Source organism: Gymnoscopelus microlampas (genome assembly GCF_963454915.1).
Source record: "Gymnoscopelus microlampas genome assembly, chromosome: 20".
In the NCBI taxonomy this organism is placed as follows: domain Eukaryota; kingdom Metazoa; phylum Chordata; class Actinopteri; order Myctophiformes; family Myctophidae; genus Gymnoscopelus; species Gymnoscopelus microlampas.
In genome coordinates this window covers 37,264,600-37,290,432 of record NC_139957.1, presented here as the reverse complement: position 1 = coordinate 37,290,432, position 25,833 = coordinate 37,264,600, and the positions used below count along the sequence as shown (strand labels likewise).

Below are 25,833 nucleotides of genomic sequence, written 5' to 3'. Positions count from 1 at the left end.
GCGAAAATATAACCTACAATAATAATAACAAGAAACAGACAGATAGTGTGGGAGCAAAAGAGACAGAGATGAGTGGAATGAGTGCTTCTTATAATAGTTAAGGAGCCTGCCACCTCATTAAAAGTCACTTTTCCCATAATGTTCAATTGGAAGTGATTGGACCCCTGGCCCCAGGCTATTGGCCCCGGGCCACACGTCCACGATGTGTGGGAGATCAAAGCTTTGAACCTCGGGATGGAAACACTATAATTGTTTTGTGACATTTTGGTGTCCTTAAAAAGTCTAAGGATAATCCACCAACTCACGGGAGTAATCAGGAGAGCTTTCACAGGCGAGGATTTAACATTAAGTCAGCAGTTTAATTGGATGCTGGATGTCACTGTCTGTCTGTTGATCTTATAAACCTTCTGAATAAAGAGTGACGGGAAGAACTATTTTACCTCTAAACACATTCTATGCGGTTAAATGTACAGCACCACTCATTTAAACACTTTCAACCTGGTGTCCATATTTTGGGCATGTCATTGCAGTTGAACATTTTCTAATATGTGGCGATACAACAAAACTTGTATGCAATTTTCACTATTTTGGAAATAGGTCTAAAGTGGTTAACCAAATGGACCCCGTTTGTACACTCTCAGAGTTATGGTGGTCCTTGAAATTAAAGCGTTTGAGAACCACTGGTATTGTTGTAATTGTATAGCAGACGTGAAGTCCACACATACCAGCTCTGACAGTGTGATAAAAAACGGGCTGATTCCGCTTCCTCAATGTTGGAACCGGTTCCTCAGATTCCTCGGGTTCCGGATGCCAACCCTAGTCGGTACACACCCATGCTGATGTAACACTGTCAAGTGGCAGCATGGACACCACTTAATCCGCGGACCCCCATCTAAAAAAAAAATGTTCCAGGGACCCCCCAGAAGCAAAGATTCGAGTTACAAATGTTGGCTTTAAAAAATATATAGTCAAAGATTTGCACACATTTTCAAGATTTTTCTAAAATAGCAGATCTACAAGCTCATAGCCGCGGCACGCGGTGCCGCGCTATGAGCTTGTAGATCTGCTATTTTTGAATAGCCCAACGAAATCTTAAAAATGACACAGATGCGTTCCCGGTCTTTAATGGCTTAACCACCATTATCAAATGGCAGCGGGCGGGGTGAATGATGTCACCAGGCAGCCAGTCAGGCAGGCACATGGTGATGACACGTCTCCCTGGCCAATTTATGCCGTGTCCCTCAGGAGACCAGGCGCTAATGGGCCTATTTGCATGCCGAGGGTCAATGACTCTTGTTAACAGTGCCGAGCCCCAATAAAAGCCCATGAGTATAAACAGTGATGTAGAGAGAGGCAGCAGGCAACACTCACATTGTATTGACTATTTACTGCCATGGATGTATGATGCTTATAAACCATGACCATACAAAATACATATTATACTGCCTCTGAAAGTTCCATTCATCATGAGTCATCCGACTGAAAAAGTAATTCAAGGGAAATGTTTTGGGTTGTTGTTTTATTTGTACTTTAATTAATTACTCATGATGCCCCAGGGATAACCTGCTGCTCTGGGTCAATTCAACCACTTAACCCTGGGACGCATCTGTGTCATTTTTAGATTTGAGCTAAAAAAGCATTATTTTACACTTTGGGCTATTCAAAAATAGCAGATCTACAAGCTCGTAGCGCGGCACCGAGTGCCGCACTACGAGCTTGTAAATCTGCTATTTTTGAAAAATCGAGAACATTTGTGCGAATATTTGAACATTTGTAACTCAAATCTTTGCTTCTGGGGGGTCCCTGGAACAACATATTTTGAGATGGGGGTCCGCGGCCAAATACATATACATTTTGGGGTCCTTGACATTTAAATGTTTGAAAACCACTGACATAGCTACATAGGTTTTTTTCAAAAAACTGTGGGGTTAAAAAATGGGTTAACGCCAGCGTCCCTATTGTGGGGAAAGCTTTTGCAGAAAATAGCAAATCGACAAGCTTGCAATGTATGGCGTTGTATAGTAGAATACACTAGTATAGAGCTTTAGGGGTTTAAGTGGTTTCCCTCATTGTATGTTCCTCCTGTCTATGTGTCCTCCTGGTCTGGACCGATGTCAAGGTTTCCCCTCAGTGTGTGTGTGTGTGTGTGTGTGTGTGTGTGTGTGTGTGTGTGTGTGTGTGTGTGTGTGTGTGTACTCTTGCCGGTGTCCATGTTTGTTGATATAAAGTTATAAATACAGTATGATACGTTTTTTTGTCACTATATTTTTTATCCTAGGAGCGGTGAGCAGCTGTTGGTTGTAGCGGCTCAGGGAGCAGTCAGGGCTTTTAGTGTCTCGCTCAGTTTGACGCTTTGACACATTGCTCAGGCCTGGAATCGAACCTGGGACCTTTGCCTTCCCAGGCGGACTCTCTGACGATTCAGCTATGGCCGCCCCATGCTGCCATGGTTACCCGGCGTGTCCAATCACAGCCAATTGAGGCCGGTCTGGAGTCACATGGAACTCCATTTTTGGGAAAATGACATCATATATGATGAGGGGAGATTTGAGGAGCTGGATTTAAAGGCTGATTCCACACAGTGTGAGGACATTAGTGTGAAAGAGAAGCGGGCTTCACATCATATTGAAACCATTAAAGCACAGAGTGGAAGTCAAAACCGACCATTCCTGGATTGTAACTTGAGACGTCACTGTTTGGGTTCTTAGACATCACTCACTAAACAGCTGGAGAAGACGATCAGTCAAGAGATGGAGAAGAATCTGTGTGATGCTGAGATGAGGAGGATCCAGCAATATGAGGTGGATGTAACTCTGGACCCTGATACAGCATGTCCCTACCTCATCCTGTCTGAGGATGGAAAACAAGTGAGTTGTGGAACCGTATGGAAGAATCTCCCCAAAAACAAAGAGAGATTCGATTCTGTCTTTGTCTTAGGAAAACAAAGCTTCTCCTCAGGAAGGGTTTACTATGAGGTTCAGGTTGGAGGGAAGACTCACTGGTGTGTAGGAGTGGCCAGAGAGTCCATCAACAGGAAGGGAAATATCTTTCTGACACCCAATGATGGTTACTGGACTATAAGGTTTTGGTATGTAAATGAGTACCGGTACATGGCTCATGCTGACACTGATGTCCTCCTCCCTGTAGGAGAGGAGGTCCAGAAAGTGGGAGTGTTTGTGGATTATGAGGAGGGTCTGGTCTCCTTTTATGATGTGGAGACCAGAGTTCATCTCTACTCTTTCACTGGCTGGACCTTCACTGAGAGACTCTACCCATTCTTCTGTCCATGTTGGCACCATAATGGTACAAACACTGCTCCTCTGATCATCTCTCCTGACAATCACACTGATTGACAGGATTAATCCTTACATTTACAATGAGGTTGCATCCACAATAGAATGTGTAAATGACACGGTCTAAATGTAACTCTTAACAAACCTGAGTTAGGGCTTCAGTGCCTTGCTCATTGACGCTTCATCCAGTTCAAAACACTGGTGACGACCTACAAGGCAGCAGGACCGGCGCCACGGGGGGGCCTGAGGGGGCATGGCCCTCAGTTTCAAATTGTGCCCCCTCAGTTTATTTTGGGGAGAAAAAAAAGATGAAAATGTATTTTTTTATAATACATTTTTTGATAAAAAAATCGGTAAAATCAGGCAAAAATAAGAATTAAATAACATAAGCCTAACCTAACCTAACCCTAACCCTAACCCTAAACCCGAAATAAAGTAACAAAAAAACGCCCAAAAACTTCCACAATCCGCGCAATTAACCGCAAATCATCAGGTTTTTCTTCAGTTCTTTTGTTTTTTACCAAAGTAGGTAGAAATGGTGTCGTGAGTCATGTGACAATGAGCATTAATCACCACAAGTTAATGAACAAACCTTATACTTATTATACTAATACTTGGTTGAAAAAAGCCAAACTACAAGCTCATAATGTTCCGTCTTACAACACGTTGTAAGCTTGCAGATTGGCTGTACTGTATGAAACACATTTTCCCCCCAGAATAGAGATAGGGTTCAAGTGGTTAACTGTGAACCTGTGAGTGACAGCTGTCTCTGTTGTTCTACTCATCATCAAAACAATGTGTTTCTCTCTTTCTTCCACAGGATATCTATCTCTAAAGTTCAGCGAATTGTCACATCCAGTAAATAGGCTCTATGCACAGCAGCCATATTGGAAAGAAATTGGGCCTCTTCTTACTTCCTTCACAGGTGTTACCAATGACACTAATTAAGGCTCTGTTCCATTTAGTGTGGCATAGTGGTTGTCTTATTTTCAAGGGCCCCCATAACTCTGAGAGTGTACAAATGGAACCAAATGGACCCTTACGGGTCCATTTGGTTCCATTTGTACACTCTCAGAGTTACACACCTACCATAAGGAGCCATTTGGGAACCAAAACGGTGTTTCTAGTGAGCCAAAATGCACAATTTCAGCACCCTGACCAGAATGGAACAGCGCCTTCATTAGTAGCATTGGTAACACCTGTGAAGGAAGTAAGAAGAGGCCCAATTTCTTTCCAATATGGCTGCTGTGCATAGAGCCTATTGCCCGTGAACCCGGGGGGTAACGACGAGGGAGAACGAAGGAACCCAGAAGTGCCAGATGGATTCAGTAAGTAATTAAACTGTAAGTAATATATATTTTTAAAGCAAACATTTGTAACTCAAATCTTTGCTTCTGGGCGGGGGGCCCTGGAACAACATTGAGATGGGAGTCCGCGGCCAAATACATATACATTTTGGGGGTCCTTGACATTAAAAAGTTTGAAAACCACTGACATAGTAACATAGGTTTTTTTTTCAAAAAACTGTTGGGATTTAGAAGACATTTTGTAGAATCGGAACCTCAGGCCTTAATGGGTTAAGGCCTGAGGTCTTTCCCCTATTGTGGGGAAAGCTTGTATGTTTCGTGTTGTATAGTAGAATACACTAGTATAGAGCTTTAGGGCAGTGGTTTTCAACCAGTGGTCCGGGGACCACCAGGGGTCCTTGAGGGAGTTCCCCAGCTAAATGATAGATAGGAACCAAATGGACCCTTATGGGTCTGTAACTCTGAGTGTGTGCAAATGGAACCAAATGGATTTGGTTCCATTTGTACACTCTCAGAGTTAAATTAACATTGATTTTATAATAAAAATTGGGGTCCCAGAGATAGAAATGCCATTAAATGGGAGTCTGTAGCATAATGCATGTCAAACTGGGGGTTCTTGAAATTAAAATGGTTGAGAATCACTGCTAGAGCCGTAAAAATCGTCTCTTATTGGGGGTCCCTGGCATATCTTTTCAAATCGGGGTCCCTGGGCTAATGTGTGTCAATTTGGGGGTCCTTGACGCAAAAAAGGTTGAAAACCGTTGCTTAAGGGGTTTAAGTGGTTTCCCTCATTGTATGTTCCTCCTGTTTATGTGTCCTGGTCTGGAATGATGTCAAGGTTTCCCCTAACTGTCCTAAGGTTGTCTCTCTCTCTCTCTCTGTGCGTGTGTGTGTGTGTGTGTGTGTGTGTGTGTGTGTGTGTGTGTGTGTGTGTGTGCGCGCGCACGGCCGTGCGCGTTTGTAAGAGAATTGCTTCAACCTGCATGATCCCCTACTGCTGAAGACAGCTGTAGACACTTTTTCCTGCGACTAACTCTGCATGCATGCTTCCTCACGTCTCAATCCACTGAGAATGACAATGAAAAAGTGACACACCAGAAAAAGTATAAATAAACATGAAGGCATATTGGTTTACTGCATGGGAAAGGGCACAATCCAAAAAAAAATGTAACCTACAGTATTGCTGTTTCCCATTATCTCCACTAGGACAGATATTTGTCATGCCTGCATGTCCAGGTTGAACATACTGTAGATACTGTAGGGATGCCGTGTAATATTTGCAGCAGCGCCGGGACAGCTAAATGCCATGACCTTCTTCTCCTGGCGGCCCGTTCCTTTATGTCACTTTCATACACGTAAGCAGTTTTGCTAGACTGTTCCCTTTAATGGATTTGCAATATTAAAGTTTGGATCCTGAATAATGGTCTGTTTTGTTGTATTTATTGTGAGTGGTGGTCTCATTAATTGTGATTTAATAATAAAGATCTTGGGGGTCTAGTAAAAGAAAACACGATATCGTTACCATCTTGTTATCCAGTGACTTTCCTTCTGCATTCCACTGTGAAAAAATATGGAAACTACTGTAGCATACAGTATGGAGAAGAGCTTACAGAACCGGATTACGTTGAATGGCTACTGCTACAAAATGAATGGCTATTGCTGCAAAATGTATACGACCATCTGAAGGATGATAACAATATGAGAGTGGTGTGTGTGTGTGTGTGTGTGTGTGTGTGTGTGTGTGTGTGTGTGTGTGTGTGTGTGTGTGTGTGTGTACTGTATGTGACTAATAAAATGGTGTGAATGTGGATGTCAGTGGTCAGAGAATGGAGACGCAAGATCGCTGAGAGAGCACCTTTGTTTACATTACGATAAGCTCAGAGAATGACTGCCTGCCACTCTTTTCACGCTGTCTGGTTATGTGTGTGTGTGTGTGTGTGTGTGTGTGTGTGTGTGTGTGTGTGTGTGTGTGTGTGTGTGTGTGTGTGTGTGTGTGTGTGTGTGTGTGTGTGTGTGTGTGTGTGTGTGTGTGTGTGTGTGTGTGTGCCTGCGCGTGCGTGCGTGTTTGTTTGACCGGGGGACGGGGGGAGTTTGGCTTTTAGTTTCAAATAGAAATGTTTGCTTAAACACTCTTCACTGAGCTGCCACGGGCAATGTTTCTATGTTCTATTTTCTACCCTTCCTTGTTTCTCTGCCTCTCTCTGTCTTTCTATGTCTCTCTCTCTCTCTCTCTCTCTCTCTCTCTCTCACAGATGGCTGTCAGTGACACAAAGCAGCTGCTTTGCCATCCTCACAGACGCTAAATGCCCAATTCATACTGTACTCGGCTGCTCACCGAAACATAGCCGATCTACAAGCTCACAATGCGTCGCAGAGCGACGCATTGTGAGCTTGTAGATCTGCTATTTCCGGTGGCAACGACGCTGGCGTGCAGCTATAAGCACAAATCACCATTAAGCCCCCTGGAGCTGTGAGATGCATTCACTGTCTATAACAGTCCTCTGTTGCTCTTGTTGGCTGCAGCCTAGCTGCTGAATGGGACCCAGCCAGGACTGGCATAGAGCTGCTAAAGCTGCTGTATAGCTTCTATAAAACCTGCACAACCCAAGACTGTTATAACGGTAACATAAACAGCAACAATCCCAAACTACTGTATAACCGACTGACAAATCAAAAAATATAGCGCATTCAATTCCATCAATGGTTTAATCACATACATGTAGATTAACCGGTAATTGAATAGCTTACTAAAAGAAAAAAAAATTGATTACAGATTAATTGATTATAAAGATATAATAATGGTTACTTGCAGTTGCAGCCCTATACTCTAAAGCTGTGGTTCTCAAACTTGTTCATGTCAAGGACCCCCAAAATGATACGTAATTTGCAGCGGACCCCATCTGAACATATTGTGCCAGGGACCCCCAGAAGTCAAGATTTGTGTTAAAAGTTGACACATTTTTTATTATTATTATTTAAAAAATCCTACATTTCTTTCAAGATGTCTTTGTGACGTGCTGTGAGCTTGTAGATCTGCTCATTTTGAATAGCCAAAGCAGAATATGGATAAGGTGGTTACAATTATTGTGACGTTATATTAACACATTTTGCTGGGGACCCCGGACCCCACTTTGAGAGCATTGGTTCTCAAAGTGGGGTCCGGGGACCCCCAGGGGTCCTTGAGGAAGTTCCAGGGGGTCCCCAGCTAAATGATAGATTAGGCACCAAATGGACCCTTATGGGTCTGTAACTCTGAGAGTGTACAAATGGAACCAAATGGTTCCAATTTGGTTCCATTTGTACACTCTCAGAGTTAAATTGACATAGATTTTACAATATAAATTGCAGTCCAAGTGATAGAAATGCCATTAAATGGGGGTCTGTAGCCCTAATGCATGTCAAACTGGGGGTCCTTGAAATTAAAATGGTTGAGAATCACTGCTAGAGCTAGAGCCGTAAAAATGGGGGTCCCTGGCATATCTTTTGAAATGGGGGTCCGTGGGCTAATAAGTGTCAATTTGGGGGTCCTTGACATGAAAAAGTTTGAGAACCACTGCTCTAAAGGGCCGAGGCAACATTCATATTCAGAGGGCTACAGTAGGTAGTGCCACAGCAAATGCTATTCTGAAGGAGAATCCAGCTGTGCATCATTTTTCTGTGGCAAATATTTGAGCTGAAACACAGCCTGTATGAAGAGAGCTGCAGACTGCTTTATATCTGTGACGTTTACGTCAGTATTATTTACATCACATCTATCATGCAGACGCAGTACAGAGCAGTATAAGGCATGCCTGCTCTTTATTGGCCACTGACCTTGGCCACAACAGTCTGGTATGGATCATATAATATCTTGTCTAGTCTACATACAATGTAAATGGATTTCTGAAAATTAAAAATCTATGCTGCCCATCTCTACAGAGCATTGTTTCTTGGCATAGGGGGGCTATATATGAGGCCCTAATGCTATTACCAAGACCCCCCCCCCCCCCTTCCCTGAAGGTAATTGTGAAGAGGAATGGGGATCAGTCCTAACAGGAAATAGCCACTCCAGGTTGCTCAGTATATTGAGGCTTTATAGAATACATTAGTATACACAACACGCCACAACACAAAGACACCCTTTCAAACTACTTCAAAAACCTTAAAGACGTCCACAAACACAACACCAGAGGGAGCTCCACAAATCACAATTTGGCTCAAACAAGGGGTTACATTTGTTCTCCTGATATGCCAACAAAATGTGGAATGCCCTACCAACAGTTATAATAAAGTGTGACTCCTTACTCTCCTTCAAAACCGCTCTAAAAGAGCGTTAAAGTGCTTTAAAAAAAATCACAATTTGTCTTTTTTTTTTTTTTCAAACATTTTTTACATTTTTCAAATAGCCTTTCAAATATTTTCAAAAATAGCAGATGTACAAGCTCGAAGCGCGGCACGAAGTGTCGCGCTGCGAGCTTGTACATCTGCTATTTTTGAATAGCCAACATATACATGGATAAAGGGGTTAAGATTATTGTGATGCTACAGTATGTTAACTGCTTTTGCTGGGGACCCCCTGGAACCCCCCCCCCCCCCATACCATTGAACAAGCATCTCAACCTGTTTAGACGTACAGTAGACACAGTCTGACCAATCACTGCTGAGCTGCCTGGGAACCAGATGAACATCATTGTGGTTGTTTGAGTGTCCCGAATAGACCTCTAAACCTACTGCACATATAAACAGAGCCGCTACCTTTAAACACATTTTAAATCTGAGGCTTTTTTTGTACAATACTGCTATTTGTCCCAAAGTGACTGCAACAGATTGCTGCTATTTGTCTCAAAAAGCTTTATACCCTGTACATATAACATGTATGTAACGACGCGATGTGACAAAGCTCTGTTTAACCCATTAAGACCTGGAACTGTGTCATTTTTAGATTTGAGCTAAAAAGCATTATTTTACACTTTGGGCTATTCAAAAATAGCAGATATACAAGCTCATAGCACGGCACCGAGTGCCGCGCTACAAGCTTCTATATCTGCTATTTTTGAAAAATCGTGAAAATGTGTGCAAATCTTTGAATATATATATTCTTAAAGCGAACATTTTTAACTCAAATCTTTGCTTCTGGGGGACCCTGGAACAAAATATTTTGATGGGGGTCCGCGGCCAAATACATATCATTTTGGGGGTCCTTGACATGAAAAAGATTGAGCACCACTGATACAGAAACATAGGTTTTTCAGAAAACTGTTGAGATTTAGGAGACGTGTAGAATCGGCTTCAACACAATGCCGTACCCCCTCCAACTGTATATACTTTCCCCATTTTCAACCGTTTTTTATTATATTTTGACACTTGCTTTGGCAATGTAAACGTATGTTTTCTCATGCCGATAAAGCTCCTTTGAATTGAACTGAAATTGGTTGTATAGCCACTGCCACGCCAGTGCAAGTTGAAACCCCCCCCCCCCGGATGAAACAATCAATCAAGCCAGGCCGGGATGTTGTTGACCTCATCCCAGGCCACCCTGTTGTTCAACACAAACCAAAACCACCAGACCACAGTTTACTTCAGGCTGTAAGACATCATTACAGTGGTCCACTCTACAGAAGATGAATGCACGGGCGAGTTATTCCGAATCCTGCTGAGACTGTAAGCCCTTTAAATCCTTGATATATTAGTAGGCTGACTTTGTAATTGTGCTAATGTAGGGCTGTGGAAATTGTGGAAATACACCCAGAGTTTTTGGCTTAGGTTGTGGTTTTTAACATTACCTTTTAAACCATTGAGACCTGAAGCCGATTCTACATGTCTCCTAAATCCCAACAGTTTTCTGAAAAACGTATGTTTCTATATTAGTGGTGCTCAATCTTTTTCATGTCAAGGACCCCCAAAATTATATGTATTTGGCCGCGGACCCCCATCAAAATATTTTGTTCCAGGGACCCCCAGAAGCAAATATTTGAGTTAAAAATGTTTGCTTTAAAAATATATATATTCAAAGATTTGCACACATTTTCACGATTTTTCAAAAATAGCAGATCTACAAGCTCGTAGCGCGGCACTCGGTGCCGCGCTATGAGCTTGTATATCTGCTATTTTTGAATAGCCTAAAGTGTAAAATAATGCTTTTTAGCTCAAATCTAAAAATGACACAGTTCCAGGTCTTAATGGGTTTTAATATAGTTCTTCCTTGGCTCCAAAAACAATTAATTCCGTTTTTGTTCTGGCACATTCCAATCGTTGATTTGTTCAATGCATTTAACTTTACTCAGTGTTTGTTTTTGGACCATAAGTCCCCTGGTGATATGCTTATGTAAATGTGTGTGTTGTCTGCATAATTAAGGTAACATATTTTGTTGTTTTCCATAATCTGAGTCAGTGGTTGGGAGCATGTAGATGTCAAACAGAAGATTGCCTTCTGTTAAATAATAATAGTATTTATTTGAATTTTATTTAAATTCTTAAATGATTCCACTTTACCTTTTCAAAAAACATTAACCCATTACATCCGGGAGCACACACTGTGTCATTTTAGATTTCTTTGGCTATTAAAAAATAGCAGATATACAACCGAGTGCCGCGCTATGAGCTTGTAGATCTGCTATTTTTGAGGGGGAAAAATCGTGAAAATATGTACAAATCTTTGAATATATATATATACACTTTTAAATAAAATCTTTGTCTGGGGGTCCCTGGAACAAAATGTTTTGAGATAGGGGTCCGTGGCTAAATACATATCATTTTGGGGTTCCTTGACATGAAAAAGTTTGAGAACCACTGATATATATAGCAACATACTTTTTTGTTTTGATTTTACTGTTAGGATTTAGAAGACATTTGTAGAATCCCCCAGAAGCAAATATTTGAGTTAAAAATGTTCGCTTTAAAAATATATATTATATTCAAAGATTTGCCCATATTTTCATGATTTTTCCCCGTCAAAAATAGCAGATCTACAAGCTCATAGCTCATTTTTCAAAAGAAAATAGCCAAAGTATATGGATTAACTAAACCCTTTCTCTTGGGCTTTGACTCTATCTTGTCCCTTGATTTGGTCTTGCTTTAGCTGGGTGCATGTCGCCTTTCCGACATGTCGCCTTTCCGACGTTAACGAACCCTATACCTATCCCTAACCCTAACCGCACGCGGAAGCCACTAGTCGGAGTGGCGAGATGTCGGAATGGAAGGAGCACCCCGCTTTAGCTGTTGGTCTCTTCTTACACAGCACTATTACTGAAGCACAAAGATGGCCATTTCCATTTGGCCAGATGAGAAATAAGACAGTCACCATTCTAGTCTTCATGCCCACCCACACGCAGCCAGTTTGTCAATGCAGGGAAGGGCCGCGCAAAACAAATTACACATGGCTGAGTATCACTACAGGCCTATTATTTTTCACAACGGCGTATTGATTATCTATCTAGCACCTCATATTGATATGTATCCAGGGTTTAAAGCGGTTCGATACGCCGCAAACGTTTCTCTCTTGTTTATCTGTTACTCGAGCATTACTGTTATTAATCGTTCCTGGAGCCAAGGAAGAAACGATTAAAAGTTAGTGCTCTCAGCTTCAATTGGTAATGTTTAAAAACCACAATCCAAGCCAGAAATCTCGGTATATATAGTCCATAGACTCGAGACCTGAATTTCAACAGGCAACATTAAGGCGATTGCAAAGTCAGCCGCCGACTATATCACCTTTAGGAGAATATAATCAAGGATTAAAGGACTTAATGTCTCAGCAGGATTTGGAATAAAAAGGTACGCATGCATTCATCTTCAGTAGACTCCACTTCTGGAAAGACTTCTGTCTTTCCAGGTCATCTCGCTTAACCAATTCAACCCCAGCATCTGTATTGTGGAGAAAGCTTTAGCAGAAAATAGCAGATCGGCAAGCTCACAACGCGTCGCGCTGCGACGGGTTGTGAGCTTGCCGATCGGCTATTATCACCCATTTAGACCTGAGGCCGATTCAAAAACGCCTTCTAAATCCTGACCTATATGTTTTCTGAAAAAATTCAAATATCTTTTCAAAAATTACAATGTATGTTGCTATAAACTGTACATGGCAACAACAACCCCAAAAGGGGTTCCTCGGATTGAAAGGTAGAGTTACAAATAGGGGTTCCCGCCTTAAATGGGTTACAGGGATAGTTCACCCCAAAAAATAACTTTTTTTCTATTGATTAGTCACCCTGTGGAGACTTGAACTCATGGAAAGGTTTTAGTTTTTTGGATTATTGGTTTAGGAATGCGACAAAAACAAAAATAAATATCCATGGGGTGTCTCCATGGGGTGACTAATCGAGAGGGAAAAAAATACATTTTGGGGGGGAACTATCCCATTAAGTGGTTCAAACGGCTGCGGTTGATTCAGAATGCTGCTGCTCGACTCCATACCAATACAAAGACAGTGGATAATTCGCTCCAGTTTTAGATCTGTACACTCTGCCCCCTCTTCGTCAAAGAATTGATGTCCAAAATACTGCACTGATCTTGTGTTACATCATGAACCATCCAGACCCATCATGTTGTCTGGGACTTCATGGTCTGCTTTCTGAATTCAAAACATTCACAACTGAACACGGAACAAGCAGTGTTCAGTGTTTTTGTGCACCACATATCTGGACAAACTCCTAGAAAAAACTGCCGTCTATAGCTACAGCTCTCAGTTCTTTTTTAATCCATTAAGATCGGGAACGCATCTGTGTCATTTTAGGATTTCTTTGGCTATTTTTTATTATTATCGTGGGAACATTTGTGCAAATCTTTGACTATATATCGAACATTTCTAAAATATGTTGTTCCAGGGACCCCCAGAAGAAAATATTTGAGTTACAAATGTTCGCTTAAAAAAAAATATATACAGTATTCAAAGATTTGCACAAATTGTCACGATTTAAAAAAAAATAGCAGATCTACAAGCTTGTATATATGAGCTTGTAATTGTATATCTGCTATTTTTGAATAGCCAAAGTATACAATAGGTTATAGCTCAAATCTAAAATGACACGGTATGCGTATGCCCGGATTGACTGGATTAAATCAAAAGCCGATTTGTTTGCCACTGCCTTTTACTGAGGATTGGATTCTTTGCTGCACTGGGGAATTCGAACCCCCGGTCTCGAACACCCGGGCTATTTTCATGAACGATGAAACATGGACGTTACAAGGTTTCTGCGCCACAGCCTGCGTTATGCATGTATGAATATGAATGTGCTGCTCGTCCTCAGCTGTCCTTCTTCTCAATCACCGCGTTATTATGGTTTGATGGAAGCACAAACGAGCTGGCCAGCTGTACGCAGAACCCAGATGATACTGGAGACGCCGATGGAGGGAGGGCTTCGTCTGAGGACGACCTAGAGATCTCTCTCTCTCTCTCCCCGACCTTTCTTTTGTTTTTTTTTACCCCCAGCCACCTCTCGTCTCCTTGTATCCTCTATTCCAGGGGTCTTCGACGTTTTTTCAGGCCGAGGACCCCTTAGCTGAGAGAAAGATGAAGCAGGGACCCGCCCCCACTATATTTTGTATACAATTGTGTCGCAGATAGATTTCAAAATTCAAATATAGCTTCATAGACTTGTTTGATAGCACCACCATGTTGGATTCATGTTAATGTGTATTTTATGACATTTTCTGTACTTAGTCTGCTCTTTTTTCTCTCTTAACCAAACCTCGTTGTCAAAAATAGCAGATCTACAAGCTCACAACGCCTCGCAGCGCGAGGCGTTGTGAGCTTGTAGGTCTGCTATTTTTGACTAAAGTTCTCCTCAGAAAAGGCATGCTAGGGTTCAAGTGGTTAATGTAAAAAAAGAAAAATCCAACACAACGATTTGGCGGACCCCTATAGTAACTCTGAGGACCCTCTACGGGTCAACGAACCCCCTGTTGAAGACCCCTGCTCTATTCCTCTCTTCTTCTACTCACCTTCTCTCCTCTTCCTGTACAGTATGATACTCTCCTCCACTCCTCTCCTCCTCTTCATACTGTATCTGTCATTGTCATCTCCTCAGCTCTCTCTCCTCTGTCCATAGCTCTACCTGTCTCTCTGCCTCTCTCGCCCCGCTCCAATCTTCTTCATTCCTCTGCATGACTTTTATCTTATTTATCTTTTTATTCCATCTCCCAAACCCTCCTGTCATCCCTCCATCAATGGCAGCCAAGCAGAACCGTCCATCACACCATAATAGGGATGTACGCGCCCCTCTCTCTCTCTCTCTCTCTCTCTCTCTCTCTCTCTCTCTCTCTCTCTCTCTCTCTCTCTCTCTCTCTCTCTCTCTCTCTCTCTCTCTCTCTCTCTCTCTCTCTCTCTCTCTCTCTCTCTCATATGAAGGTCAGGGCCACGCTGAAGGTTGTTGTTCATAAATGAAACCAGTCAGTCTGCAGAGGACACACTGAACAACCTGCTATTTCACAAGAACATTTTGACTTGATTTTTCTTCTCTTGCTAATACTGTTCATTGATTTTAAGCTAAAAAGCGTTATTGTATACTTTGGCTGTACACAAATAGCAGATCTACAAGCTCATAGCGCGTCACCTTGTGCCACGCTCTGCTATTTTAGAAAAATCTTGAAATGTGTGCAAATCTTTGAATATATATACAAAAGAATACTCAAATCTTTGCAATATTTTGAGATGGGGGTCTGCGGCCAAATACATATCAAGTTTGGGGGTCCTTGACATGAAAAAGTTTGAGAACCACTGATATTATAGCAACATAGGTTTTTCAGAAAACTGTTAGACTTAACCACTTTCAACCTGGAGTCCCTATTTTGTCCATGTCATTATAGACATTTAGACAAGTTTATAGATGTTTCAAAAATAGCAAAAACAGTCTACTACTGCATAGGCTTGTGAAGACTTCCCATTTTGGAGCATTGTGAGGTTTATAGATGAGCTATTTCGCTAGTTTTTGAGCGACAGTGATATGACATATGACATATATTTCAAAATATAAAACAAGTCAAAAACATGAACTATGGAAATACAAGGTGTCTGCCCGACAGTGAAGATATGCCTTTTCATATGAACATTACACATTGTAATTATCATGTTAGTGAGATGTGGATCCATGCAGCAGCATGGGAGTAAAGGATGTCATCTCCTTAAAATGCTTCTATCTTTAGCAGGAAAGCAATGCTTATGTGTGCCCATTACGACAGCCGGTTTCGATAATAGCCTCTACTTCAGACTTCAGACCATTTTTCTTCTCTCTGTCTATTTCCCTCCCTCTCCCTCCCCATCCTCTCTCTCTCTCCCTCTCTCTCTCTCTCTCTCTCTCTCTCTCGTGGCAAGAAGAACCATTTACAGACATGACTGTGTGATTCATTCGTTATCTTCTTTTCTTTTCATGCTTTTTCCACATGCTTAAACCCCCCCACTACAATGGGAGAAGGTAATTGGGGTACGAGCAGGACAGAATAACAAGGATATCCCCGTCTGAATCACATCAGCGTGTTTGCTTGAATGAGTCAGCTCTCCTGTCAGTCATCCTGTTGGTTTGAACAGACGAGCAGCCTTCTATCAGAGCGGTTAGGCCTGCTCCTGTGAGAACTACAGGACCGTTTCACGGGGCTAAAAATTGCCTGATAAAACTAAAACACACAGTACACTACTTAACCCATTAAAACCGGGAACGCATCTGTGTAACCACTTTAACCATTATTTTATACTTAAGGCTATTAAAAAATAGCAGATATACAAGCTCGTAGCGCGGCACCGAGTGCCGCGCTATGAGCTTGCAGATCTGCTATTTTTGAATAGCCAAAGAAATCTAAAATTGATACCGATTCTTTCCCGGGTCTAAATGAACCCTAGCTTCCCTAATATCTGGGGGCGAACATTGGCTGAAAATAGCCGGTCTATAAGCTCACAGTGACCTTGATTGGCTGTTTTCGGTGAAGAGATTTGGTGTAGATTTGGTGTGTGTGTGGGCGCGCGCGCGCGTGTGTGTGTGTGTGCAATCAGTACAGTATGTTTATTTTGTGCCTGAGTATATACATATAGCACACATCAACAGACAAACACCCTCAGACAACAAGCACTCACATTTATCCCCACTACATTCTATATACACTAATACGTGTGCGTGCACACACACATACAGCACATTCGCAAACATGCACCCTGTCGCCCCAGTCTCTGTGGGAAGGACACACACACACACACACACACACACACACACACACACACACACACACACACACACACACACACACACACACACACACACACACACACACACACACACACACACACAATTATCGTGCTGCTCCATTTGATTATACGTCCTAATCCAATCAGGCAAAGCAGAGAGAGTCACATTGATTTCTGAGACCTGGAGAAATGTGTTTTGGTCTGAGAGTCATATGACTGAAGGTCACAACCTTCACCATATCACCATATCTGTCACAGAACATTCCATGGATCTCAATGACACCCAATATATATATACTGTATATCGCCGCTGTCAGGTGGAAACCTTGTATGCCCCAAACTATTAAAAAAGGATTCCCTGGCTAATAAGCCTTATATGCCTTAATATAATTGCCCTCTACAAAGATTTAGCATGAAAAACACCTTCAATATTTTATTTTAACTCAAAGGGGACAATGCCGGTCGCAAGTTGATTATGTCTATGTGTGATTCAGCCACACATGGACAAATGAAAATTGCATAATTTGTCACTTTAAACGTTTTCAGAAGTAGCAAAAAGTAGCATATCTACAAGGTCAAAACGCATTGCGATGTGACGCATTGTTATCTCTGCTATTTCTGCTAATTTAGCACAATACAATTGATGATACTATGATGACGTAGGGCATGAATTTACAGGGAAAAAAACACATTTCAAAGTTGAAATATGGACATAAAAGGTTTCTGCCCGACAGCAACACTAGAGAGTAAATATAATGTATATACAGTACATTATTATTGTTGCTGTCAGGCAAAAACTGCAGAGGCTGACCCACAAGCTCACAATGTGTCGCAATGAGCTTGTAGATCAGCTATTTTTTGTTATTTTTGAGAATACTAATTCTCTAACTAATGAAAAGTATTAATAAGAGCTTGTGACTAAATTATAACCAACATTGGATCAGTTGGAACACTGGTTCTTTTTTTTTGCCATTTCCTAGAAAAGTTAACGTACGTAGTACACGGTTTCCATCTGCAACACATACAGTATTATATAGTTTGTGATGGAGAGGCCATGGTGGACAGTAGAAGTGAAGTAGGTTTAATAAGAGGGTATTGGAAGGCTCCTGCAGAGAGGAGGACACTTAATGGATGAATGGAGGAGCTGAGGGCTGGCGGGAGAGGAGCGAGGACGAGGCGGTGTGAGTTAATGGTACGAGAAGAGAGGCAGTGCACAGTACCAAGCTGTCAGCCATTCAATAATATGTCTACTGAAGAGCACACACATGCACGCATGCATGCACACACACGTACGTACGCACACACACACACACACACACACACAGGCACGCACGCCACACCACGCACGCACACACACATAGGCACGCATGCCACACCACGCACGCCACACCATGCACGCATGCACACACACACACAAAGCAGGCTGAAGATGAGGATGAGGATGAGGAGAGGAGAGGAGAGGAGAGGAGAGGAGAGGAGAGGAGAGGAGAGGCCCACTCACCTTCTGGTTCACCACACAGCGTGCACTGTGATTCTAAACAAACCAGAGAAACAACACAACATTAATATTCTGTGTGCGTGTGCGTGCAGTTATTTAAGAGACAGTGTGTGTCAGTACCTGCAAACATACGGTAGTACATACATAAATACAAACAAACAAATAACATGAAGTAACAACAGCATTTATGGACTTATGGTTATGAAGAGAGAGTGTCTTCATAACCATAACCAGCCACCGTTCATAATGTGACCATTTCACACTAAAACCTTTTAGGCCTTCTGGTCAGACAGCCCAAAACGTTTTGTGTGAAATGTCTGTGGTCTGTGGACTATTAAACCAAGCAAATAGACTTTTTTCTGAGTGTGACCCTTTCCTTTTCTGAATGTTGACAGAGGACCAGAACAATCGGTTTCTACGTTGGAAAATGTTCACATACAGTATGTTCAAGCATCGAATAAACTAAGTATGAAAAAGGGCTTAAAGGGCAAGACCACTTTGGTAGAGGTTTGGGTTGTGTAGATACCTTGCCATGATGTAACTAAAGGTGGACAAGGAATAATTGTTCCATCGATTAGAAATTGATAATTCAATCAACGCTCCTCATTGACTTACATTGTACGGTGAAACAGCACTCAAAGTCACTCTTTTAGCACGTAAACAACCACAAACAAAGCTGATTCAAACAATTATAGAACATCACAAAACCCAGTACTGTTTGTTTTTTAAATAAAAAATGTCAACTTCCTGTTGATTTTAATATTTGAAGATCCGGATCTGCGGATCCAGTCCGGGTTTTCTACGTGATAAAAATGTGCACCGTATGTATGTTTGGTAATAATCTAAACTAAATCCGCAAAGTAACTAATGACTAAGGCTGTCAAATAATTGTAGTGGAGTAAAAAGTACAATATTTGCCAATGTAGTGAATAGCAGAATAAAGTATAAGAAAATGGTAACGCTCAAGTACAGAAAAAGTACCTAAGATTTGACATACTTTTACTCAAGTACAGTACTTGAGGAAGCAGTTGGCCATAGTATGTCATTTATTTTCATTATTGGCACGGGTCATTGACAGTCATTTATTTGTATATTTCAGCGATAGGTTTTGTATATTGTTGCTGTCAGGCAGAAACCTCTTATCTCCATATTTTTTTCCTAAATTAATGCCCTACTTAATTACTTAATTACTCCAGCGTCACACAAAAGCATCAAAAGTAGCAGATCTACAAGCTCGAAACGCAGCGCAATGCATTGTGAGCTTGTAGATCTGCTACTTTTGATGCTTTTGAGAGGTTTCCACCCGACAGAGACGATATTTATTCGTCATATCTGTTTGTTTAAAAAGCTTTAAAAGGCGAAGAGAAATGTAATGGTATTTATACGTTCCCAATGTTCAATACAAAAAAAAAAAACTATTATAAATCATTAATTGCAAATGTTTTGTTTGACAATTAATCACAAAGTAAAATGTCATGATCGTGACAGCCCTGGCCAGTGGTGGAAAGAGTACTCACATGTTTTATTTAAGTAAAAGTATCAATACTGCAGGGTAGAAATATTCTTTTACAAGTAAAAGTCCGGTAATCAACATTTACTTGAGTAAAAGTACAAAAGTATTGGCATAAAAATGTACTTAAAGTACCAAAAGTACAAAGTACTCATTATGCAGAATGTCCCATTTCACAAGTTCAAAATGTATAAAAATAGTTTGAAAATAGCAGATCTACAAGCTCACAATGCGTCGCATCGCGACGCATTGTGAGCTTGTAGATCGGCTATTTTCAAATGCCCGAAATGTATATATTCCTAAAGTGGTTAATGTACGTTTTGTGATAATAATCAAAATCTGCAAAGCAACTAAAGCTGTCAAATAATTGTAGTGGAGTAAAAAGTACAATATTTGCCTCTGAGATGTAGTGGAGTAGAAGTAAAAGTATTTAAAAAATCCTCAAAAGTGTACTTAAGTACTTGAGTAAATGTACTTTAGTAACTTTACACCACAGGCCGTGCACAGCTGAATGAAAGAGAAGAGCTCCCTGCATGTCCTCCTATCAGGTCAGACCGCTGGGTCAGGCCTGTCTGTCATCACAACACCTTCTGTTGTGGCTGCCAAGTCTCAACACACTCACAGTTCTGTCAGAGTGCTGACGCGTGTTTATGTCCCCATTATACTAAACAACAACTACGGCATATCGGCTCTGTTCGGGAAGAAACCTCCTATCTCCATCTTCTTTTCCCTTTTTTTTTAAATCAATACCCTAAGTCAGAGGTCTTCAACAGGTACTGTAGGGCATTGGTTCTCAAAGTGGGGTCCGGGGACCCCCAGGGGTCCTTGAGGGAGTTCCAGGGGGTCCCCAGCTAAATGATAGATTAGGCACCAAATGGACCCTTATGGGTCTGTAACTCTGAGAGTGTACAAATGGAACCAAATGGACCCGTTAGGGTCCATTTGGTTCCATTTGTACACTCTCAGTGTACTCTCAGAGTTAAATTAACATTGATTTTACAATATAAATTAAACATAAAAGTGATAGAAATGCCATTAAATGGGGGTCCGTAGCCTAATACATGTCAAACTGGGGGTCCTTGAAATTAAAATGGTTGAGGATCACTGCTAGAGCCGTAAAAAATCTTCTCTTATGGGGGTCCCTGCCTGGCATATCTTTTCAAATGGGGGTCCGCGGGCTAATAATTAGTGTCAATTTGGGGGTCCTTGAAATGAAAAAGTTTGAGAACCACTGCTGTAGGGGGTGCGAGAAACTGTTGTTTGAACGAATGATGCTTTCACTGCCTGATGACGACAGACCCGGAATTGATGTGTAATTTAAAAAAAAAAATGTACTGCCTGTTTATTTCCTATGGGGAAATCGCTACATCTCCGTTCCTCTTGCTTTACGGCAAAAACGAGCTGCATTCAAACGGCTGCAGCTGTACAATGGATTACCCCGATTTTTTCCCCCCTCTACTACGACAACCCCATGCGTGTGATGAGGCGATGTCCGTGAGGACGGAGGTCACGGAAAATATTCCATGATTTTTCAAAGGTACAGTAGAATCGCTCTTTTTCGCTGGCAGCAATTTTATTCAAAAGAATACGTCTAAAACTAAATAAAAATTTGCTGTGAAAATCAACACTGCAGGGGGGTAGGGTGGTCTTCAGGGGAGTGGGGTGGTCTTCAGCCTCATGGGACTGGTGGTGTAATGTCTGAAAGGCTGATGAATCCTGGGAGAATGTACAGGTTAAATTAGTCTTATTCTTGCTCCCTATAGTGTAATTCTTTCTACAGACTCAAGGCCATTGCTTCCATTAGTTTGTCGTGCCAGTTTGAATCTAAAGCCCTCATGTATTTCTGGTTGTGGACTCCATATCGATCTCATGTCAACCTGTTAATTCTCCCCGGCTTTTCAATTGGAGGTGTAAAGTGGCTGCCACTCAGCTCTGCCACGTTCTCCATCCTACCGTGTCTACCTAGTTCCTGACCAGACCATAGATAATAATATACATTGTTACACGTGGATACCGCATTAGCCGCTGTGTGGAGTGAGTGATGTGTCATCTCGTCTAATGCATGCATGTCTATTGAAGTCATTTTCAATTGGTTTGGTTTGTTACAAATGTCAGATATGTTGTCATGTTATCACACAGGACTTGTGGTTACATTTTAAATGTGGGTTGCTGAATGCTGCTCACAGAGGAGTGCGGGGGGGGGGGGGCAGTTATGGGTTAAATGTCTTCTCAGGTAAACTTTGACTCATTGTCAGTGGCGGAAAAAGTACTCAAATGTTTTTCTTAAGTAAAAGTATCAATACTGCAATGTAGAAATACTCTGTTACAAGTAAAAGTCCGGAATTCAAAATTTACTTCAGTAAAAGTACAGAAGTATTGGTATCAAAATGTACTTAAAGTAGAAAGTACTCATTATGCAGAATGTCCTGTTTCACAAGGTTTCAAATGTATACAAATCTTTTGAAAATAGCCGATCTACAAGCTCACAATGCGTCGCATTGTGAGCTTGTAGATCGGCTATTTTCAAATGGCATAAATGTATATAGTGCTGAAGTGGTTTATGTGGGTTTTGTAATAATAATCAAAATAATTGTAGTGGAGTAAAAGTACAATATTTGCCTCTGAGATGTAGTGCAGAAGTAGAGTAGAGTAGAAGTAAAAGTATTGAAAATTGGAAATACTCCAGTAAAGTAAAAGTAACTCAAAATTGTAGTTAAGTACAGTACTTGAGTACAGTTACTTTCCGCGCCACTGCACATTGTTGAGTACTGGAATCGTACCTAGGACCTCCAGAGTCCTAGATGGGCTCACTAACCACTCAGCCATGGCCAGCCGCCCGATCAGATAGTAACAGTAATGGTGAAAAAAGTTTTAGTAAGTACTAATATACGACGACACAGGGATATTTCTTGCAGTGGAGTTTTGACAACTTGCCCCCACCAATATGGCGGTGAAGTTGACGTAGGATCCAATGGTCAATGGAGAGTCTACTATGGATCAGACAGCTATGAATGACAAGGACAGCCAGCTCAATGCAATTAACCTTCTGGCAGGATTGAAAGCCAGGGGTCCTCCGATGGCAACGCTTATGCTAACGTATGCTAATTCTTTTAATTAAAAGGGCGCCAGAAGTCCCAGCAGAAGCTTTGTAGGAAAAAAAAATCACAAACTGTCTGCAAATATTGGCAGAGCAACGAAACAGTATAAGCTGAAAGATAAAACAAAAGCGACACGACCTCTCTGGCCCTTTCAGGCAGGTGAAAGAGAGGTCAAACACGGAGAGTTTTAATGTGTTTTCATGTGGAGCTTTTGTGCAAATTGTTGAGGTAAGTTACCAAGCAACTGGTAAGAGAGGGAGGGGGAGAGAGAGAGAGAGAGAGAGAGAGAGAGAGAGAGAGAGAGATGACAGTGTATTGGAGTGTTGAGGATGCAGGAGACAGAGAGACAGGTAGAGGATGAGGGTGAGACAGACAGGCATGTCCATACAGATGTTAAACACAGAGTTGCTGATTGCTGATTCTACAAACGTATGTTTCTATATCAGTAGTTTTTTTTTTTACTTTTTCATGTCAAGGACCACCCACAATGATATGTATTTGGCCGCCGGCCAACCCCCATCTCAAAATATTACCCCCCCCCCCCCCCCCCCCCCAAATATTAGCTTATAGATCGGCTATTTTTCGGGGCATGACACTGGCGCGCAACTAAGTATAAATCATGTTTAACTCTAATTCCAATCCTTAAACCTAACCTCTAAATGTCTAATCCTAACCTGAATGTTTTTCTAATTGTTAACGTATCTCTAGAAAGGTTTGTTTAACTATAAAACAACCATTTGTCTTGTGAGGACCAGGAAAACGGTCCTCACGATGTATTTTTCTTCAAATTCTACTATACTTGGTCCTCGCAAGTACAGTAATACAAACACACACACACACACAGCTCCTGAATACATATAGGAGAGGTATATCATGCATTCATTCACAGCTCAGTGTGTCACATCAGAAAACACTTCCCTTTGTGTTCGGGTGTCAGAGTGTTGTCACATGACGTCCCCTGGACGCCCCTCATCTCGTTCAGACCCTTATTATAAATGCATTATACGTGGCAAACATTTCACAGAGCGGTCCCAGCGGCCGGGCCGCCGATGAGGGTGATGATGATGATGATGCGGCACAGGCTTTGCAGCATTGTACTCTAGATAGCAACGGTTCTACTGTGCCATGTGACACTCGCCGGTGACATAATAGAATTGACAACATCAATTGTTCAGTGTGTGATATTCTCCACTGAGACCATCAATGCGTAAACACACCAACACAACAATGAGCCCCCGCCCCCGTGATTCATAGCATATGACCCCATTACAGTGGTATTGTGTGTGTGTGTGTGTGTGTGTGTGTGTGTGTGTGTGTGTGTGTGTGTGTGTGTGCGCGCGCGCGTGCATGGTTTGTTTATTTGTTTGTGTAAAGTGTGTTCATGTTGATGCAGAGGGGTGCAGTCAGAGTGTGTGTGTGTGTGTGTGTGTGTGTGTGTGTGTGTGTGTGTGTGTGTGTGTGTGTGTGTGTGTGTGTGTGTGTGTGTGTGTGTGTGTGTGTGTGTGTGTGTGAGATGATAAGCTCGGTTCCAGTGCAGCCTCTTCTCTGAGAAGTGCTAACTCAGCGCTAGCTCCTATTCTGAACCTCTCCCTCCGCTGTTTAGCTCCGAGATGAGGTTCCGCTTTCGTAAGGCTGCCAGCAGAGTGTGGCGCCGGCGAACGGTGGCCAACAGTACCGATTTTAACCTAAAAAAGTAAACGTAGTCCTCCCTGCTCTCAGATGTTTGAAATTTTGGCGGTAAAGAAAATGTAAACGACGGGCTTAAATGGCTTTTTTTAGTCAGCCAGTGGCCAGTCAACCCCCGTCCGCAGGTGTTAGTACTGCTCCCGTTTCAGCTGCATGGCTCCAAACGGGGCTAACTCAGCACTGTGCACCAGTGGTGGAAGAAGTAGGCTACTCAGATATTTTACTTAAGTAATAGTATCAATACCACAATATAAAAATACTCTCTTACAAGTAAAAGGCCTGTGTTCACATGTTACTTGAGTAAAAGTACAAAAGTATTGGCATCAAAATATACTTACAGTACCAAAAGTAAATGTATAAAATGTTTGAAAATAGCAGATCTACGCGGCGCGTTGTGATCTAGTAGATCGGCTATTCTCAAAAAGCCTATGTATAAAATAGGGCTAAAGTGAACAAGTAGAGTTCTCTGTCCTGATTGGATAAAATAGGTATCCCGACCTGAAAATGCATTTTCTGTTTAATAAAGAGCTGTAGAGACATGGAGACTCCTGTCACTGAACAAACACTCAATAGCAATGAGTACTATCAGAATATGGAGCTATTCAACACTTATTTTCACCAAAGAAAATCACTTACAATACCTTTAATGTATGTTTTATAATATCATATTTTATATCTGCAAAGTAACAAGTAACTAACATTTTCAAATAATTGCAGTGGAGTAAAAGTACAATATTTGCCTCTGAGATGTAGTGGAGTAGAAGTAAAGTACTGAAAACTGGAAATACTCCAGTAAAGTAAGAATACCTCAAAATTGTAATTAAGTACAGTACTTGAGTATGTGTTCTCAGTTACTTTACACCACTGCTGTGCACCCCTAGGTGCGTGGGTCACGGCTGCAGTGGGAAGCACAGTGCACCCCTGGGTGGGGGTCACGGCTGCAGAGGGAAGCAGTGTAGAGACTGTGCACTGTGCACCCCAGGGTGGGGTGGGGGTCGGTGAGGCTCGGCTGCGGTGGGAAGACGAGGCTGAAGATGGATGTTGCCAGTCAAGGAGGAGCTAAACTCAAATCAATGGACGTCCAGATAGATGTGAGTGGGAGGGCAAACGAGTGTGTTTGCCTGATGTCTGCACTCATCTAACCGCTGATTGTAATAATACTATTATGTGACCACAAACACACGCGTGTTCACTCTGCGTGTCGCTGAACATGTACAGTATGAATGCTATGAGGAGCAGTGTTGATTTCGTCGACTAAAACTATGACGAAAAATGATTGTCGAAACTATGACT

The 25,833-nt window shown here is 41.8% G+C and overlaps 1 protein-coding gene across 1 annotated transcript in view; it reads right to left on the bottom strand.

The window, feature by feature from the left end:
• Nucleotides 1-25,833, bottom strand: part of dlgap2a (discs, large homolog-associated protein 2a) — a 304,056-nt gene that overhangs the window by 142,077 nt on the left and 136,146 nt on the right. The window contains exon 2 of the mRNA XM_084045680.1: nucleotides 18,250-18,282. Within this exon, the coding sequence (XP_083901806.1) occupies nucleotides 18,250-18,282 (33 nt within the window). The remainder of the gene's footprint in view (nucleotides 1-18,249; nucleotides 18,283-25,833) is intronic.